The sequence below is a fragment of the Bos taurus genome, chromosome 25, assembly GCF_002263795.3.
Source record: "Bos taurus isolate L1 Dominette 01449 registration number 42190680 breed Hereford chromosome 25, ARS-UCD2.0, whole genome shotgun sequence".
Lineage (NCBI taxonomy): Eukaryota > Metazoa > Chordata > Mammalia > Artiodactyla > Bovidae > Bos > Bos taurus.
In genome coordinates this window covers 34640102-34659380 of record NC_037352.1, presented here as the reverse complement: position 1 = coordinate 34659380, position 19279 = coordinate 34640102, and the positions used below count along the sequence as shown (strand labels likewise).

The 19279-nt window shown below is 45.5% G+C and overlaps 1 protein-coding gene across 2 annotated transcripts in view; it reads left to right on the top strand.

Moving 5' to 3' along the window:
- Window positions 1-372: 372 nt before the first annotated feature.
- Window positions 373-19279, top strand: part of PRKRIP1 (PRKR interacting protein 1) — a 37458-nt gene continuing 18551 nt past the window's right edge. For both annotated transcript variants that reach the window (XM_059881449.1, NM_001079641.2), the window contains 5 exon segments: window positions 373-537; window positions 1123-1201; window positions 2011-2111; window positions 7520-7605; window positions 8335-8402. In XM_059881449.1, coding sequence (XP_059737432.1) covers window positions 412-537; window positions 1123-1201; window positions 2011-2111; window positions 7520-7605; window positions 8335-8402 — 460 coding nt within the window. In that variant the 5' untranslated portion in view covers window positions 373-411.

The following is a 19279-nucleotide window of genomic DNA, read 5'->3' as shown; positions in this document are numbered from 1 at the left end:
GACGTCGGTGCTGTCTTAAACAGATCGTCAGCAAAGGCAGAGGGAGTGGACCAGACCCAAGGAACAAAGGCCCGGGTGAGGGGGTGGGGGGTGTCGAGAGAGTTAGCAGGGTGGTGGGCGAAGCCACAACTCGCGCCGGGACTGCAGAGGTCGGCGGGGGCCAGAGCACACAGGGCCACCTCTCCCCCAGGAACGTGGGCGTTCGCTGCGCTGATCTGCTCAGAAACAGGGAAAAGAAATCAAGCCGCTTTAATCAAAATAACCCACCCGGGCCTCGAGCTTATGAATATTCAGCAGCCTGCGGGCAACTCCGCTCCCGCCGCGCCCACCTAGGAGACTGCGGTTGCGTCACTGGCGCGCGACTCTGTCGTCACACACGCGCGCCGCCGCCCGCCTGGGAAGGCAGCTGTCATGGCGAGCTCGGCGGCCTCTTCTGTGAGGCCGCCGAGGCCCAAGAAGGAGCCGCAGGCGCTCATCATCCCCAAGAATGCCGCGGAGGAGCAGAAGCTCAAGTTGGAACGGCTCATGAAGAACCCGGTGAGACGGGGCGCGGGCTGACGGCCCTCCCGAGTCCCAAACCCCTTCCCTTCCAGCGTCTCTGGGAGCTCGCGGGCCCTCTTCCCCCGTCTATGAACGCGGGAACTCAGGAGCCAAAGCCCAGGGTCAGACCTTGGGAAGGAATAGGCGAGCCGGAGACAGTGAGCTTTCTGCTGCGGACTGGCTTCCCGTGCTTGAAGACTCTTTAACTTCGTGTGAAGGGAAGCCTTAGACTGGAAAGATAGAGTCCTTGGGTTAGCACAAGAATTTATTCTAAACAGCATTAACTGTTAGGCATTGGCCGAGAGACCTGGGGGTTGGAGGTCTCCAGTGATAGATAATGACTGACGTTCTGACTTCTGCCCTGATAAGTTGAGTTTAGCCCTAACAAGGCTGTGGGCTGTGATAGGACACAGAATATACAGGATGAAGTAAAGCCAGAAGGGAGAAAATAAACTCAGCTTTGGGTCCAAGAAACAAAGCAGCCTTACTTCACTAGTTCAGTTAAAGAATTTTGGTTGTAAAAGACGTCACTTTGTCAGCCGGTTTATACATAACAAACGCTTTCACGTTTAAATGTTGCAGGATAAAGCAGTTCCAATTCCAGAAAAAATGAGTGAATGGGCACCTCGACCTCCCCCAGAATTTGTCCGAGATGTAATGGGTAATGTCTGTGTGTGTGTGTGTGTGTGTGTGTGTAAATACAGTTTTTAAAGTGTAGGTATAAAACCTCTAGTTTTTGTTAATTATATCCCCATGGCGGGGTGGGGTGGGGAGTTCATTGATCCAATGTTTTACTCTTACAATGAAGGGATATTATTGGTTATGGTTTGGCATTAGAGAATCTTCTTTGTTTTTTAATGATATCTTGTTTTTTTAAAAGTGGAATAGTTTTTATTTTGTTGGGTTGTAAATTAACACAGTTCTAAAGTAGAGTAAAGAGCAGGTGTAAAAAAAATTAGAACCACCTGTAGTTCCGTGGTTCTACTTGTAACATTTTGATACAGCCTTGGAAACCTCTTTATAGTCAAAACCACTCATGCTTCAGAAAAAATGTTTTTACAAAAATACAGTTGTTCTACACATACTATTTGAAACTTACTGTTTTTAGATCATAGCATCTTTTCAACTCAGTAGAATCCTAGCATATCGTGTGAAATCCTCTGCTTGGGGAGGGGAAAGGTCACAGACTCGCTTTTAGGTTTCTGGTCTCTGAACCTTAATCTGCTTGTTCTGTTAATACTGTTTGAGAGTGGAATTTTTAGGGACTTCACATTCAGCATTCATGTGACAAGTATTTAATGCTACCTACAGTATGCCAGCCACTGTGCTAGGTTCTGGGATACAGTGGGGAATAGGGCAAGCTTGATCCTTTCCATCACTTCTGGTATCTGTCTTTGGTCCACTTTGATTAAGGGTAGCCTGTATTGGTAACTGGATCTCATCAAGAGCTCTGGACTGTCCTGGCTCTAGGTTCAAGCGCTGGGGCTGGCAGCGGAGAATTCCACGTGTACAGGCATCTGCGCCGGAGAGAGTACCAGCGCCAGGACTACATGGATGCCATGGCTGAGAAGGTTAGTGAGCCAGGAGGCTGGGGTTTAGGCGATGTGCACTGAAACCTGAGGAGAATAAGCAATTGAAGAGTAGATACATCTGGGTGTGGCTTGAGTGAGGGCTGCCTTCTGAAGTCAGCACAAGAAACAGATGGAAGGTAGAGTCCAGGTTACTTCTAGGTCAGGCCCAGCACGGCAGGGCGCTCCCACTAGGAAGTGAGTGAGGGGAGTGCGTCTGCCAAGTGGTAGAGAGCCCAGCGGGGTCCCCTGTCCCCTCCAGGCCATTTGCCATGGAATAGGAGGCAGGCTCTCACATCACTGGAGTTATTATTTCTCTATAATTTTCTCTCCTTTTGGCTGAATGTCTGTAATTCCAGTTGGCTGTGTGTCTGGTGCGAGAACTGTGCTTTCAAGTGTTTTTGCCTCTTTGAGTTTTCTAGCTTTGAGGCTGGCATTTCTTCATGACATAATAATTGATTAAGAATTGAGAATATCTGTGAGTTTCTGGTGGTCTAGTGGTTAGGATTCAGCACTTTCCCTGCTGTGGCCTGGGTTCAATCCCTGATCTCAGAACTGAGAATCCCACAAGCCTCCAGGGCGGGGCATGGCAAAAATAAATACAATTTTTAAGTTAAGAATTGAGAATTGCTTTAGAAATTGTATTGTATAAGAACTCTTAAGTTCTCCATTGCTTGATAGGAAAGGACAGAAACCTCTCTCCTATTGCTCTTAAGAAATATTCTCTTGGAGGGAGGAGGGAGGAGGGTTCGGGATGGGGAGCACATGTATACCTGTGGTGGATTCATTTCGATATTTGGCAAAACTAATACAATTATGTAAAGTTTGGAAATAAAATAAAATTTAAAAAAAAAAAAAAGAAATATTCTCTTGGACATTTCACTTGTTTTCTTTTTGGAATTGGGTTTTGGAGTTCTTTTATCCACACCAGGAATCTTGTTTGATTTTATACTAGATTTAAATTGAGTCTGTAACTTGAATGAGAATGGATGTCAGAGTGTTGAGTCATCTTTTCTAGAAACTTTGTCTTTTTTGTTTGTATCTTTTTGTATCTCTCAGTGATCATCTATGGAGATTTCACACATGTCTCACTTTTTGTTCAAAGATTTTTTTTTTTTTTTAAGTATTTTGATTGTAGTGATCCTTTACATATTTATTGGCCTGGCCAGAATTGAGTTTGAAAAAGTACCTTTATGATTTTCGAGCGGAATGGGGTAATTGCCGTGGTGGTTTTCACCTGGTATTTGTGTGACCTCCAGCCCTTAACTCGGCCCCCGGCTGTTGGTGGTTCTCCAGCTACTGCTCATCTCTAGTGTTTAGTTTCAGGTGACTGGTCACACAGCTTTGCCAGGTCACTGATGGCTTTGCACTGTCAGGAATAGCAAAACTCTGAGTATAGACACTTAGTTCAGTTCAGTCGCTCAGTCGTGTCCGACTCTTCGTGACCCCATGGACTGCAGCACGCCAGGCTTCCCTGTCTATCACCAACTCCCAGAGCTTACTCAGACTCATGTCCGTCGAGTCAGTGATGCCATCCAACCTCTGTCAGCCCCTTCTCCCGCCTTCAACCTTTCCTGGCATCAGGGTCTTTTCTAGTGAGTCAGCTCTTCCCATCAGGTGGCCAAAGTATTGGAGTTTCAGCTTCAACATCAGTCCTTCTAGTGAACACTCAGGACGGATCTTCTTTAGGATGGACTGGTTGGATCTCCTTGCAGTCCAAGGGACTCTCAAGAGTCTTCTCCAACACCACAGTTCAAAAACATCAATTCTTTGGCACCCAGCTTTCTTTATAGTCCCACTCTCACATCCATATGTGACTACTGGAAAAACCATAGCCTTGACTAGATGGACCATTGTTGGCAAAGTAATGTCTCTGCTTTTCAATATGCTATCTAGGTTGGTCATAACTTTCCTTCCAAGGAGTAAGCGTCTTTTATTTTTTTGTGTGTGTGTGTAATAAAGTTTTATTAAAGTATAAAGGAGATAGAGAAAGCTTCTGACATAGGCATCAGAAGGGGTCAGAAAGAGTACCCCGAGTAAGCGTCTTTTAATTTCATGGCTGCAGTCACCATCTGCAGTGATTTTGAATCCCAAAAAAATAAAGTCAGCTACTGTTTCCCCATCTATTTGCCATGAAGTGATGGGACCAGATGCCATGATCTTAGTTTTCTGAATATTGAGCTTTAAGCCAACTTTTTCACTCTCCTCTTTCACTTTCATCAAGAGGCTTCTTAGTTCTTCACTTTCTGCCATAAGGATGGTGTCATCAGCATATCTGAGGTTATTGATATTTCTTCTGGCAATCTTGATTCTAGCTTGTGCTTCATCCAGCCCACCATTTCTCATGATGTACTCTGCATATAAGTTAAATAAGCAGGGTGACAATATACAGCCTTGATGTACTCCTTTTTCTATTTGGAACCAGTCTGTTGTTCCATGTCCAGTTCTAACTGTTGCTTCCTGACCTGCATACAGATTTCTTAGGAGGCAGGTCAGGTGATCTGGTATTCCCACCTCTTTCGGAATTTTCCACAGTTTATTGTGATCCACACAGTCAAAAGCTTTGGCATAGTCAGTAAAGCAGAAATAGATGTTTTTCTGGCTCTCTCTTCCTTTTTTAGTGATGGAGCAGATGTTGGCAATTTGAGCTCTGGTTCCTCTGCCTTTTCTAAAACTAGCCTGAACATTTGGAAGTTCATGGTTCACGTATTGCTGAAGCCTGGCTTGGAGAATTTTGAGCATTACTTGACTAGTGTGTGAGATGAGTGCAACTGTGCAATAGTTTGAATATTCTTTGGCATTGCCTTTCTTTAGGATTGGTATGAAAACTAATCTTTTCCAGTCCTGTGGCCACTGCTGAGTTTTCCAAATTTGCTGGCGTATTGAGTGCAGCACTTTCACAGCATCATCTTTTAGGATTTGAAATAGCTCAACTGGAATTCCATCACCTCCACTAGCTTTGTTCATAGTGATGCTTTCTAAGGCCCACTTGACTTCATGTTTCAGGTTGTCTGGCTCTAGGTGAGTGATCACACCATCATGATTATCTGGGTCATGAAGCTCTTTTTTGTACAGTTTTTCTGTGTATTCTTGCCACTTCTTAATATCTTGACACTAACAAACACTTTTTTTAAACTACTTTAGAGGGCAGGAGATAGAGCACAGGTGTTTCAAGGGCCATCAGTTAGTCGAAGTTTTCATGTATTGATTAACAACTCAGAGAAAATACAGAAAAATGTTTCACAAACCTTGAATCCACATAGTTGCAAACTTATTTTCACATGGTGAAGGACAGGCTCTAAGATTAGAAGGAAAGAGAGATGCAAGAGAATCCTTACCTTCCACATGACTGAGAAGAGTGTCCCCACTATGGACAGAGCACATCTGACTCCTGCTGGAGCCTCACCAGGGCCAGCAGCCAGTGGGGGCTCTGTCTTGGTCCCTTGGAAAGTGCAGCTGCTTCAGACATTCACAGCTCAGCTTCTAAACAGACCAAGCGCTTTTAGCTCGAAGGCCTTGCTTTCTCGTTGAACTCGAATTGAAGTTAAGTCCTGGGAATTCCCTGGCATTGCAGTGAATCAAGCTTAGTAGACTTGAACTTTCAGTGCCAAGGGCCACAGGTTCAGCCCCTGGTTGGGGCACTGAGATCACACAAGCTGCATAGCACGGACGGAAAAAAAGACGCTGATCCTTTCTTGGAAGGAGACATTTCTGTTTATTTCATAATTCTGCTCAGTTTCTGCATCAGTCTCAGCAGAACCACCCAGCCTGGCAGTTCAGACCAGCAGAGGTGATGAAGCCACTTCTTCCTCTGCCAGCTCCCTTTTTGAACACCCTCGCCCTCCCCCGCCCCAACCTTTATGGCCAAAACTACCAGAAGTAGAGGTGACACTCTTTTATCAGAAGATATCTTTATAGTGTTTTCCTGTAGGTTATTGCAGTTCATTGTTCTTCCTAAAGGCTCAGAAAAGGAAGAATTACTATGCCCCCATTTTATAGATGTAGAAACTGAGGCTTAGAAACAGGTATAGCTGCTAGGAAGAAATAATACAAGAGGTGGATATATGTACGTATATATGTAGTCACATATACATACGTAGCACATGTATGTATAAGTAATGGCAGTACATGTTATCTGCCTTATAATCTGTCCGTTAATAACTGTAAGTAGTCAGGACTTAAAAGTTCCATGGTCCCAGCCCTCTGGCCACTCCACCTGGTGAACTCTGGTTACTGTCTCTGAAGGAAAAACACACTCTTGTGTGTCTCCTTACTCTGAGTACTCTTAGTACATTTCTGACACTTCTAGTCACCGAATCTATGGGAATTTCCCCCACACCAAGCGGTTCTGTGGCACCAGGCGCGTGTCCTACAGTGTAACTGTTCGCACACTGCCTACGTGGAGGTGACTTCAGATCTCAAAAGGAGGACTCAGTCCTACAAGACTGCCTCCCACCCACAGCTTCAGAGGCCTGCTGCACGTCTCCGTCGTCGTCTGTGCTTCTGGCCCACTGGCTGTAAGTCAGGCTTCCATGACCCCCTCCTCAAGGCTCCATTAATTTGCTTAGAGAGGCTGACAGAACTCAGTGAAGCCTCTCACTCACTAGTTTCCAGTGTATTATGGAAGACTGGAGCTCAGGGAGAGCCAGTGGAAGAAGGTGCAGGGAGAAAGAGTGGAAGCCCTGCACCCCCATGCCCTCACCAGCTCAGGAACTCTCCATACACACCCTTTGGGATTGGAGGCTTCACTACGTGGACATGGTTAAATCATTTGGCCACTGGTGATTCGTTCAAGCTTCAGCCCCTCTCCACTCCCTGAAGGTCAAGGAGGCGGGCAGAAAGTTCCCGTGGCAACCAGCCTTGTTCTTAGGGGCTTTTCCAGAGTCACTCATACACTCCTGTAGTTGAAAGGGGCTGGTTATAAATAACAAAAAATACCCATTTCGTCTTTATTTCTAGAGCTTTATATCTGGAGTTAAGGAAGAAACTGGCAACAAAACTAATTATCGTAAAAGATCCCCCTGTGGCTCTTAAATAGGAAATTTATAAGAGTTTTAGGAGCTATGTGTCCAAAAAGTAGACAAAAATCAAATACATATTTATTTTAAACCACAGTATAACATTTTCCGAGGCCCTAGTGGAGAAGAGCCGGTAGTGCCGCCTCTGCCCTCAAGACGCTTCGTGTGCTCCCTCATGCTCTGTCTCTTCGTTTACTTGTGCATGAGTGGTATCTTAATGAGCTGAGTCGCTTCAGCGTCAGAGACCTGTATGTTGATTTCCTGCCCCGCCTGTTGGGCAACTTCTTAAAGTGGCCCCAGAGATCTGGCTGTGCCTATAGCACCCCCAGTGGTGTGACTTGTAGAGTTTTCATGCCACGCCAGAGTTTGTCTAAGTGATGTGGTTTTTTGCAGCAAAAATTGGATGCAGAGTTTCAGAAGAGGCTGGAAAGGAATAAAATTGCTGCAGAGGAGCAGACTGCAAAGCGTCGGAAAAAGCGGTGAGAGCTTTGTGGCATCTCATAGCTAGTGAGACTTAGGGCAGGAAGTGTAAAAATAGATGGTTGGCGAACAAATCCTTCTTGTGGTCAAAAGTTTACCTGTATGGCCTGTTGAGGTCTTGGGTGTTAAAACCTACAGTGGAGCACCCCAGTAGAGAAATGACTTTTCTTCCTGGGGAGAGATCAGTTCATTTACTGCCCCCCACCCCCAGCTTGCTACAGATTTTCCAAGGCTTGGGGGTCAGCACTTCAGTGATGGCATGGATTTCTGTGTCTCCTCTATGTCTGTATTTTAATGAAAGGTTTAGTAAGTTGCTATGAGCAAACTTCACAGTTAGCCTCTCCCCGAAAGGAGGGCCTGTAACCCCCCTAAGTGACTACATACAGGCTGCATGTGTGTCTGTATTTTAATAAACGCTCCCTCAACTGTTAGACAGGTGAGCAGGATTCTAAAAGTAGTCCCTAAATATCTTGGAATGAAAAAGTATCGCTGGTAGCAGTATCTCTGGATTGCTTTAATCACCTCAGGACTGCAAAGAATTTGATCTTGATTCATGAAGGACACAGGCTGGTGATGTTGGAGTAGCAGAGTCATGATGACGTACTTCCTTCATTTTATTGTAGCATTTGTGTAGGGTCTAAGTCCTGAAGCTTCCATAAATAGATGTTTAGTCTCTAAAATAGAAAATGGGTGGTTAAAGAATTCATGTATTTGTTTTACATTTGTAGCCAGAAGTTGAAAGAGAAGAAATTACTGGCAAAGAAGATGAAACTTGAACAGAAGAAGCAAAGTGAAGGTGAGTGGTGCCCCCTTTCCTTTTGTGGCCCTTTTCAGCATTGATCACGGTGATTGACCTGTCAAGACTGAGGTTTTAGAGTTTGGAGCTGGTCAGCTGGCCTCTGAAGAGATGAGGGCTTGTTTCTGTTAGTTTTGACTCATTTAGTTTTCAAGTGTCAGAAAGGCAAGCTGGTTTAAGCAAAACAGGAAAGATACTGGCTCGTGTTTAGTCCAGGACAGACCTCCTTTCAGGCCTGGCTTGTAAAGGAGCGCTGATGTTACTGGCATTTACTATCTCCTTCTGTCCCCTGGCTCCCCGTCCTCAGGGGGGCTCATTTCCTCCTGATGGTTTTAAGGTAGCTGTGGCTGCTCCAGGCTGCACCCTGGCTCATTCTTGTCCAGTAGGAAAGACTGAGGGGGTGTCTCCAGCAAAAGTGTTTTTGTGTCTCTCTGGCTCTCATTGAGTCATTTGGCAAGTCAGTTAAGAATGCTTTTGGCTACAAGAAATAGAAAACTCAACTAGCAGTAGTTAAGCAAAGAGGAGTTATTTTTTCTCACATAGCAAGAAATCTGGTGGTAGTGTGGTTGAGCAGGTCAGTAGTGTCAAGTTCAGCATCTCTGCCATTCTTTTGTCCTTGATCCTGGGGCATGAGGTGGCTGCTGCAGTTCCTGGGATCATACTTAGGTTTAAAGCAGAAAGAAGAGGGAAAAGAAGTGGCACTTGTCTGGTTTTGTTTTTGTAACTGGAGAGCATCTGATCCCCCAGAAGTGCCCATCAGGTATTATTTATATCTCATTGGTCAGTACCAGGTCACTTGATGTCATCAGGCTAGATGAATAGAAAACAGAACTGTCACAACTATCCTTAACCTATCGTGATCCATCACTGGATGGATGGTACATTGCCACCCTAGACAGACTTGAGGTTTTGTTACAAGGAGTAATAGGGGGCGAGTAACGTGTCAGTATTCCACAGTCCTGCCTACTTCTGAACCCATCACAAGGCCAGCGGTGTCAGTCACTCCTTTTGGAGCCCCTGGGCTGAGAATCAGAGAGAGGTCCCAGATGGGAAGGATCAAGGAGGCTAAGAGACCCAGAAAATGACAACTCATCACCACATGACTGAATTGGGGGCTCTACTATGATTGACTAGACACGTTTCCTGATTGGACAGTTGTGATGTTTGTTCTCAAGATAAAATCAGACCTGCGTTGACATACTGAAATATCAGCCCCTCTAGGACCCGTTTTCTTATGAGTTGTAAATGTACTACGATGGGCTTCCCTGGAGGCTCAGTTCATTAAGCGTCTGCCTGCAATGCGGGAGACCCAGGTTCAGTCCCCAGGTGGGGAAGATCCCCTGGAGAAGGAAATGGCAACCCGCTCCAGTATTCTTGCCTGGAAAGTCCCATGGACAGAGGAGCCTGTTGGGGCACAGCCCATGGGGTCACAGAGTCAGACAAGTTAGTGACTAAGTCACCACCATGTGACGCACTATATGTGACATGATTTTAGCCTGCTGCCCACCATTTCTGAGAGGAAATTATTTTACAGTGCCAAAATGTGATGGCTCAGACCTCATCCCTCAAATAAACCGCCTCATCAGTCCCGTCCTTCCCCAGCCCCTACGCACAGAGGAATGTGGGCGTACTTGGTCCGAGGCCAGGAGGGTTGGGCACAGGTGCCCGTCTCATGTTCTGTTGAAGAAGGTACTATGGCTTGGACCCCAATACATTGAGACATAGAAAGGTCTCCTTGGCTCTGGGTAATCTGGCCTTCCCCCCCCAGGACTTGTTGTCTTTACTGCTATTTATGTGTTCAGTGAGTTTCCTGAACTAACTCTCTAACTACTAACAAAGCTTATATTCTTTGTTGTGTGTGGCAGCTAAAGTCTTTGCTAGGTTAGCTTAGTGGTCAGCTGAATATTAGAGATTTCCTGAAATGCTTTGAACCAGTAAGTCTCCTGATCCTTGCCAAGGGCCTGTGCTGTGTGTGGTGGAGCATGTCTTCAGCTTTCTGGCAGGCAGTTTGCAGCTTTGCCTTAGCCTCCACCCCCTTGCACAGAGCCTCAAGGTTAGCCAGAGGTGAGATTAGGGCCGTCGCTTGTCTGTCTGAGACTTGTGCACAGCTGTGCACACGCATGTAGCCTTGTAGATTACCAGCCTTCCCTCTCACTTTTGGTCCGTTTCTTGTTTGTTTCAACTGTTACCACTGCCTCTGGCAGCTGTGATGTTAAACAGTAGCCACTGATGGTTTCTGACAAATACCTTGGGGAAAGGCTGTTCTCACTGAGTCAGTTTGAATAAAGCAAGCCTCGGGAGTGGAAGTTTCCAGGGAGCTGCCAGACAGGTCAGATAGGGACAGTGCTCTGGGTATGGGACTTTGGAGGAACTCCCACCAGGGGCTACTCGTGGCTTTTCACAGCTACTGCGATTAGGAGGCTGTTGATTGAGCGGCTTCCTTGGATCTGGGGAGAAGGAGTAGGGAACAGGACAAGTTAAAACAACCACAAAGCTTGCTGTTCTTACCAAAATTCAACCATTTTTTAATCAAACCATCCAGGGAACATTTCTAGAGTTCTGAAAGGTTGATTCTGACGATTGTTGTCAGTGTTCTCAACAACACTGCTACTTTTATGGAGGAGCAGATTTTAAGAGGTCCCTTCTGAAAGTGCTACCATCTCTCTAAATTTTAACCTGCCTGTATTTGAAATATGTTTCCTGTAGATATCAGATATGTGGGTCATGTTTTCATCCATTCTGACAGTCTCTGTCTTTCTGATAATGTTTGATTTTAGGGCTGCCGCTTTAGTTCTCTTTGTTTGTTTCTGTTTCTCCTGCCATCTTTTGGATCTACTTGAACGTTATTCTGTCTCTCGTGTTTCTAACTATTTCCCTTTCTACACCCTTTTAGTTTTTCCTCTAGAGCTGACTCTATTCATTCTGCTTTCACAGTCTACTTAAAACCAGCATTTCACCACTTTAAGTAGAATGTAGATATTTTTCATCACATAGATACCTTTAATCCCTATATTACAGTTGTCTTAGGTATTCTATCTCCATACACTGAAAAGCCCTTCAGATAACCTTACTTTCTTTTAAGTTGACATGTAGTTGATTACAGTACTATTTCAGTTTCAGGTGTGCAACATTGTGACTTGGTATCACCATAGGTTTTGCACCATAGTTATTATATCATCTTTGGTTGTATTTCCCATGCCATACATTGCATCCCTGTGACTGACTTATTATGGAACTGACCGTTTGTACCTCTTTGCATCCCTTCACCTGTCTTGCCCTTTCCTCCATCCTCCTCCCCTCTGGCATCCACTAGTTTTTTCTCTGGATCAATGGAGTCTGTTTCTGGTTTAAGCAGATTTTTAGATTCTACATATAAGTGAAAACATGCAGTATTTGTCTGTCTTCGTCTGACTTATTTCACTTAGCATAATACCCTCTAGGTTCTTCCATGTTCTTGCAAGTGGCAAAATTTCATTCCTTTCTTATGGCTGAGTAATCTCTCTCTCTCTCTCTCTCTCTCTCTCTCTCTCTCTCTCTCTGTCTCCCCCTCTCTTTTTCTCTCTCTCTCTGAGCGCGCACATGCACACATCTTTATTCATCTGTCAGTGGACACCTAGGTTGCTTGTGGTGTGCATATGTGTGTGTGCTCATGTGCACACGCATGCACACATCTTCTTCTTCATCTGTCAGTGGACACCTAGGTTGCTTCCATATCTTGGCTTTGTAAATAATGCTACATTGAACGTTGGGACGCATGTATCGTTTTGAACTAGTGTTTTCATTTTCTTCAGATAAATACCCAGGAGTGAAATTGCTGGTCATGCAGTAGTTCTGTTTTTATGAAGCAGAGCTATTTTTATTACTACCTTTTATTTTCAATCATCAAATATATTTCAGACTCAAGAGGAGAATACTCTTGAATAGTGACCAGATAGCATTTCTGTTGCTTTTTTCTTTGTTCCTCACGTTCCAGACTTCTTTCTGTCAGTCTGTCTTTCTGTCTTCTTTCCCTTCTCTAAGAAGAACTCCCTGTAAGTCATTCAGTGAGAATAGGTCTGCTGGCTGAATTATCTCAGCTGTTCTTCATAGGTGTCTGGCTTTGTTTCACCCTTGTTCCCCTGGGGACATTCTCACAGGATAAGAATATTGGGTTGGCAGATGTTTATTTCAGTACTTTTGAAATGCTGCTCCATTTCCTCTGGCCTCCATTTCTAATTAAAAAAAAAAAAAAGTAGTTATTCAGATTGTTTTCCTATCATTGTTTTTCCCTGGCTGCTTTCAAGATCTTTAGGTGTCAGGAATTTGATTACAATGGGTTTGCACATGGATTTCCTTGGGTTTGTCCTGGAGTTGCGTTTGGAGTTCACTGAGCTACATGAATCATTGGTAAGCACGTGTCTTTGTCAAATTTGGAATTTTTTTCCAGCCTTTTTTTTTTGCTTTGTTCATATTGGATAATTCCTGTTGATCTGACCTTGAGCTGTCTCTTCCCTGTGTCATTTCCAATCCACTATTGAGTCAATCTAGTGAATTATGTTTTTCAGAAAAGTTTTTGTTTCCATTCAATTCTTTATTACTTTTTCTTTGCTGAAATTTTCTATCTTTCCATTTGTTTCAAGATTCTTCATTCTTCCTGGAAAAATATTTCAATAGCTACTTTGAAGTGTTTGGTAGTTCCAATATCTGGGTTATCTTGACATTAGCATTTGTTGATTGTCTTTCCCCGTGCAAGTTGAGATTTTCCTGATTCTCCACATACTGAGTAATTTTCTGTGGCTCCTGGACATTTTGAATCTCATGAGACTCTGATCTTGCTGATGTTTGTTTTAGCAGACAGTCATCCTGGTTGTGTTCAGGACACAGGTTCTAATCGGCCTCCTGTAGATTGTGGCTCTAGGAACCAGGGTTTTGAAAGCTTTTGCTGTGCTCTCCAGACGTGTCCTGCGGGTGCCACCCAGTGGCCAGTCAGGGTTGAGTTGAGTTCGGTTCTCAAAGTGCTCAGCATGATTAGGGCAGATCCAGGCATGTGCCGTCAGGGCGGCCCCAGGAGTCCGTGAACGACTTTATGGTGTCTCTTCTAATCTCTCTGTGACCTCCCCAGTAGTTCCTGGTTTCCTGGAGCTCCCCTTTTCAGATCTCCAGCCAGAAAGTCAGAGCTCTAGGTACCTACTCTGCCACACGCTCCGTACACTTGCCCCTGCATCCAGGGCTGTGGTGGGCGGACGAGGAAGAAAAGTAACAGTTTGCCTGGCCATCTCAGGACCATGGCTCCCCAGTCAGAGAGAAAGGCTCCCCTCCTTCCAGGTTTTGTGCAGCAAGCCCCCACTGCCCCTACAGTCACTGCGGCCCTCCTGATGCTGGCAGAGAGAAAAGACAGAAGCGTTTCCCCTCCCTCTGAACATTGGGAACCCACTTTCTTACTCCTTGAACCGGAAGTCGAAGGCTTCTCTCCAAACTGTCTGTGCCCAGTCTCCGCTTCTGTGTATTGGGTCGCCCCGAGTCCAGGCCGAGGGATACTGGAGAGTAGAAAGAAAAAAACAGGAAATGCAGTACTGTTCCAGTGGTACTTTGTATTCCTGTCTCTTCTCCCGTTCTGCTTATCTTTCAGAGTCCATGCCTTCTGTCCTGGTGCTATAAGCAGTGTTCAGTGGAGAAACAGTCAAATGTGCTTGCTCTGCGTTACCTGGAACCCACCCTCCATTTGTTTTGGGGAGTGTGGTTTTTTTTCTTTTTTGGTTGTGCTGGGTCTTCGTTGCTGTGCATGAGCTTTCTTCAGCTGCAGTCAGTGGGGATGGCTCTCCAGTTGTGGTGCACAGGCTTCTCACCGCGGTGGCTTCTCTTACGGTGCGCGGGCTCGGCAGTTGCGTCTCCCAGGCTCCGGAGCACAGGCTCGGGAGTTGTGGTACATGAGCTTAGCTGCTCTGCAGCGTGTGTTGTCTTCCTGGACCAGGGATCTAACCAGTGTTCCCTGCAGGCAGGGCGGACTCTTAACTGCTAAACCACCACGGAAGCCCTATTTGGTTTTTTGAATCCACTTACAGGACTTGACATTTAGCTCTTGCACATTTCAGCTTCGTGTTACAGGCTCTGTTGGTTCAGGTCTCCACAGTCGTTTTGAATTCTGATTCTGGGATTCAGCATGTTACCATGTCTTTCTGGTGTTGTGATGGATAGGTTTCATAAACATGCCTCCTTTCTGTCATTGGTAAAAATGCTGAGCCAGCCACACTGGGCCAGGGAGCTCCATCTAGGCTGGCATGGACCTGTTCACTGAAACGCTGCTGATGCTGCTAAGTCGCGTCAGTCATGTCCGACTCTGTGCGACCCCATAGACGGCAGCCCACCAGGCTCTGCCATCCCTGGGATTCCCCAGGCAAGAACACTGGAGTGGGTTGCCATTTCCTTCTCCAGTGCATGAAAGTGAAAAGTGAAAGTGAAGTCGCTCAGTTGTGTCCGACTTCTTAGCAACCCCGTGGACTGCAGCCCACCAGGCCCCTCCGTCCATGGGATTTTCCAGGCAAGAATACCGGAGTGGGGTGCCATTGTTATTCTCCTGCCAAGAATCAGCCAGATTCCCTCTTCTTTGATCTGACCCACAGAGGTGAGATAGGAAACTGAGAGGTCCTCAAGGTCATGGAGTAAGCACGGCATCTGTAGGGTCTTAGCTCAGCGCTCTCTCCGGCTCACCTTGACCTCAAGCATCTCTTTGAGCAGATTTTTCCCCCCCTTAAAATGTAAAATGATAAGCTCTCCCTAGATCTAAAATCCACAACGTGGTATCTTTGCCGCATACCTTGCTGTAATGAAGATACACCATCTTTGGGGGGGGGGTGGTCGGGGGGAGGGGGTCCCTCCCCTGTAAATCCAAGAACCCTTTCAGAGCAAGAAACTGAGGTTACTTTGCTCTGAGTTTGTATTTATTGAACCTGTGATGGGTCTGCAAAATCAGAGTAACTTTTTAGTAATCAGTTGTAGAATTGGAGAGAGGTGGCAGTGTCCCAGACCTGAGATTTCTTAAACCCCCTTTTCTCGCGGCGTGCTCCCCTTAGGTTCATGTTACCGCAGTTTCCAGTCCCTTTTCTTTCATTTGCCCGAGGCTGTGAGGAGTCTCAGAGGTGAACGAGTGCACCCAGGGTGTCTGCCCTGATTAAAATGGCCCTGGGTCTCCCCTGTCCTGAGCTTCCCTTCTATCAAAAGGATAAGTGTTTTCACCACGTCGCATCGTAGTAGTGCAGTGTTTTTTCAGGCTGAGGGTTGTGATCCTTTACTTACTGGGGCGTGAAGTTAGCTTAGAAGTTACAGATTTTATATATTTTTTTTTTCAAACAAGCATACCACAGACTAGAAAACATCAGAATGCCTCACATCCTGGAGTAACTATTTAGTGAAATTTTCTTTTCGGTTTCTAGGTAGGCCGTGGGCCGCAGTCAGGCTTGAAACTCATTGTTATGATACATGAGCCCCACTCTTCCTGTGCAGTTCTCACCTGTACATATTTTTGAAATGATGAGTAATAATGCATGGCTGTATATGCTTCTCACCAAACGAGCAGGCAGAGTGTTCTGGGGATAACTTCCTAAAGGGGGTTGTGTGCCTTTCCTGCACCTCTCAGTTCCTTGCTTATTTTTCATTTTCTGAGCGGGAAAGGAGGATTTCTAGGTGGTTGGAATTAATAAATCTAATGTGGTGATACTCAGTTCCGCCACAAGGTGGCCTCAGTGCGCCTCTGGGTTCTTGATGGACTTGGCGCTGAAGCACTTGAGCTTCTTGGCTCCTCTCCAATCAGTGGTGAGGGGCAGCTGGCTAGGAGTTCCGGTTCTGTTGCTGGAAAGGAAATATCCCGGCTTGTTGTCCGTGCCGGTTCAGTGAAGTGAGAGTTGTCAGAATGATACCACAGGATGGCGTTAAGCCAGTCTGGATTATTAAAGCCCAATCCCCAAACAATATATTCTAACACCAGTGTTAATCATGAGACTGGCTCACCTACCACAGAAACCTTAAGGTGATGTGTTACTAAGTACCTCAAGGGCAGTTTCTCCAGGGTTGGGGTGGGGGGAGAAGCAGGTGAGGGAGATGAAGTGGTATAGACGTTCACTTACAAAATAAATGAGTCACAGCTGTGAAATGCATAGTGTGGGGAATGTGCAAGAGCTAAATATCTTAACAAAGATAACGTTAATATCTTTGTATGGTGTCAGATGACAGCTGGACTTATCGTGGTGATTGTTTTGAAACATACAGAAATAGTGAATCACTGTTGTATACCAGGATACTTCAAAAACATTCCTGGAAAAATAGATCAGATCTGAGGCTGCAGAGGTCGGGAGAAAGGGAAATTAGATGAAGGTAGTCAAAAGGAACAAACTTCTGGTTACACAATAAATATACAACATGATAAAGGTAATACTACTGTACATTATAAATGAAGGTTAACAGACTTCTCTGCAAAAGGAGAAAAAAATTTTTTTCTATTTCTTTAACATTATTGAGAGACAGATGTTCACTGAACCTGTCATGATTACTTCAGAACTGGGGTGGGAGGGGCAGTCTATCGGCCTCAGCACTGTGGACACTCGGCCAGATGCTCTGAGGGACGGTGTCCTGTTCCCTGTAGGATAATTAAGAGCATCCTGGCTTCTACCCCCAGATGCCAGCAGCGCCCGCCCTCCCCTCCGTCACTAACAAAAAGAAATGTCTCCAGACCTTTGCCGAGTGTCTTCCCCATGGGGGAGAGGGACGATAGTGTCCCCAGTTAATACGACTCCTATTTCAGCTGGCATCTGGTGTTGGGAGGACACTCAGTTTATGTTTTGGATCGAAGTGTTTGAGTGCCGCAGTTCTCACCCCTGCTGTCTATACTGGGAAACCGTGCGTAACGTTTGTGTCTTCTGAGAGTAAAGGTAATACAGCATCACTTTAGAAATGTTTAGAATACGCAGGAAAGAAAAAAAGTCAAAAATAAAAAATTATCCGTAATTCTTACTTAAAAAAATCACTTTAACATTTTCATGACGTTTATTTCAATTTTTATCATATAAACTTATTTACATAATTATCATATTTGTAGCTGTCCTCTTATCATATTTCATTGTATCACAGATATTATTCCATGTTCTTATAATTCCATGGTGCAAGGAGGGGTTTTTTTTTCCAGTCTGTTCATTCATCTGTTGTCTTAGGTTTTTGTTTGTTTTGCTTTTATTAAAGTTAACATCAGCCTCAATTATACTCTGGCATTTTCCCTAGTATTCTTACAGTCTTGTGAATAAAATCTCAGATACCTAGACTGTAAAACCGTCTGTAAACAGTAGTGTAAGAATAATGGGGAAGGTCAAGTATCGCCATCCTAATGGACCACCTTTCTCTCTATCCATTTTCTTCTTCTTTTTAAATGTTTGTTTGACTGTGTTGGGTCTTAGTTGCGACGTGCGGGATCCTTCATGGCAGCGCGGGCGGGTTCAGCAGTCGCATTGCTGGTCTTAGTTGCCCTGAGGTATGTGGGATCTTAGTTCCCTAGCGAAGGATGAAACCCGCGTGCCCCGCATTGCAAGGCGGATTCCCAGCCACTGGACCACCAGGGGACATCCCTGTCCGTTTTGTTTTAATCTCACCATGTGAACATACCACCTATATGTAGTTATAATTGTAGTATATGAACATGTTCCCTTTTGCTTACTTTATTTAACATTATAAGCACTTCTTGTCCTTCATAACTTTTTCAGTGACTGATCATATCCAGCAAGTGACATGCCATGATATACCTAACACTTTCCCTTTGTTAGACAGTAGACTGATTCCAGTTTTTCTCTTCTTTAGAAGATATTTTAGTAAATATATGAACCTGTCTCCCTTCCCTTTCTGGGTAAAATTCCAGCAGTGGCAATTATTAGATCACAGAATATAAAAAGAGTTTTTGGCTCTTGAAATGTATTGCCAGTTTCTTTCCAAAGAAGTAGTACCAAAAAAAAAAAAGAAGTAGTACCAGTTTTTACAGCCATCAGCGATGTGCAGTGGTGTGCATTTTACCATATTAAAAAAAAACTTACAAAAATACAGACCCAGATCTGGCAGGACTGTGGTAGCAGCCTCCATGCTCTTCCCACCCACCCTGAACAGCCTCCAAAGCTCTCTCTCAAACAGGCTGGATTGTCATTTGTTCTCCTGCACTTCCCTGATGGCTCAGACAGTAAGGAGTCTGCCTGCAATACCAGAGACCCGGGCTCAATCCCTGGGTTGGGAAGATCCCCTGGAGAAGGAAATGGCAACCCACTGCAGTATTCTTGCCTGGAAAAATCCCATGGATGGAAGAGCCTGGCAGGCCCCAGTCCATGGGGTCACAAAGAGTCGGACAGGACTGAGCGGCCCCACTCTTACTTGTAACAGTCCTTAGCATTATTGAACATGTACTTTGTAGCCCCAGTTCTCAGTGCTCTGCAGGTATTAACAGAATCCTCACAGCAGCCCTACAGCTATCCCCATCTTACAGTTGAGGGGCCTGAGGGACCAGGCAGTAGTGGGCGCCCACAGAGCACGCAGCTAATCCCAGACAGTGTGTCCCCACTGGCCTCGTGCTGACCCCCGAGGTGACTGTGCTTGAGCCCTAGCCAGCAGCCCTGCACGCCCACCCTCTCCGGCCTCCCCGCCCTTGTTCTCTGACCTCGGCTCCCTTCCATGTGTCCCCTGCTCACCGAGCTTCTGTCCCGTCCTCCCCGCTCTGCTCCTGCGCAGGCCTCTGTGCTCTTTCTCGTGCTCCCAACTCCCCGTCTGCCCAGAAAGCTTCTCACCTTGCACCTTCCTCTCCTTGTAAGACCTTCCCTACTGTCCCTCCCCACCCCAGCCTCCTGCTTTGCTCCCACAGGGTTTGGTTATGGCATCTG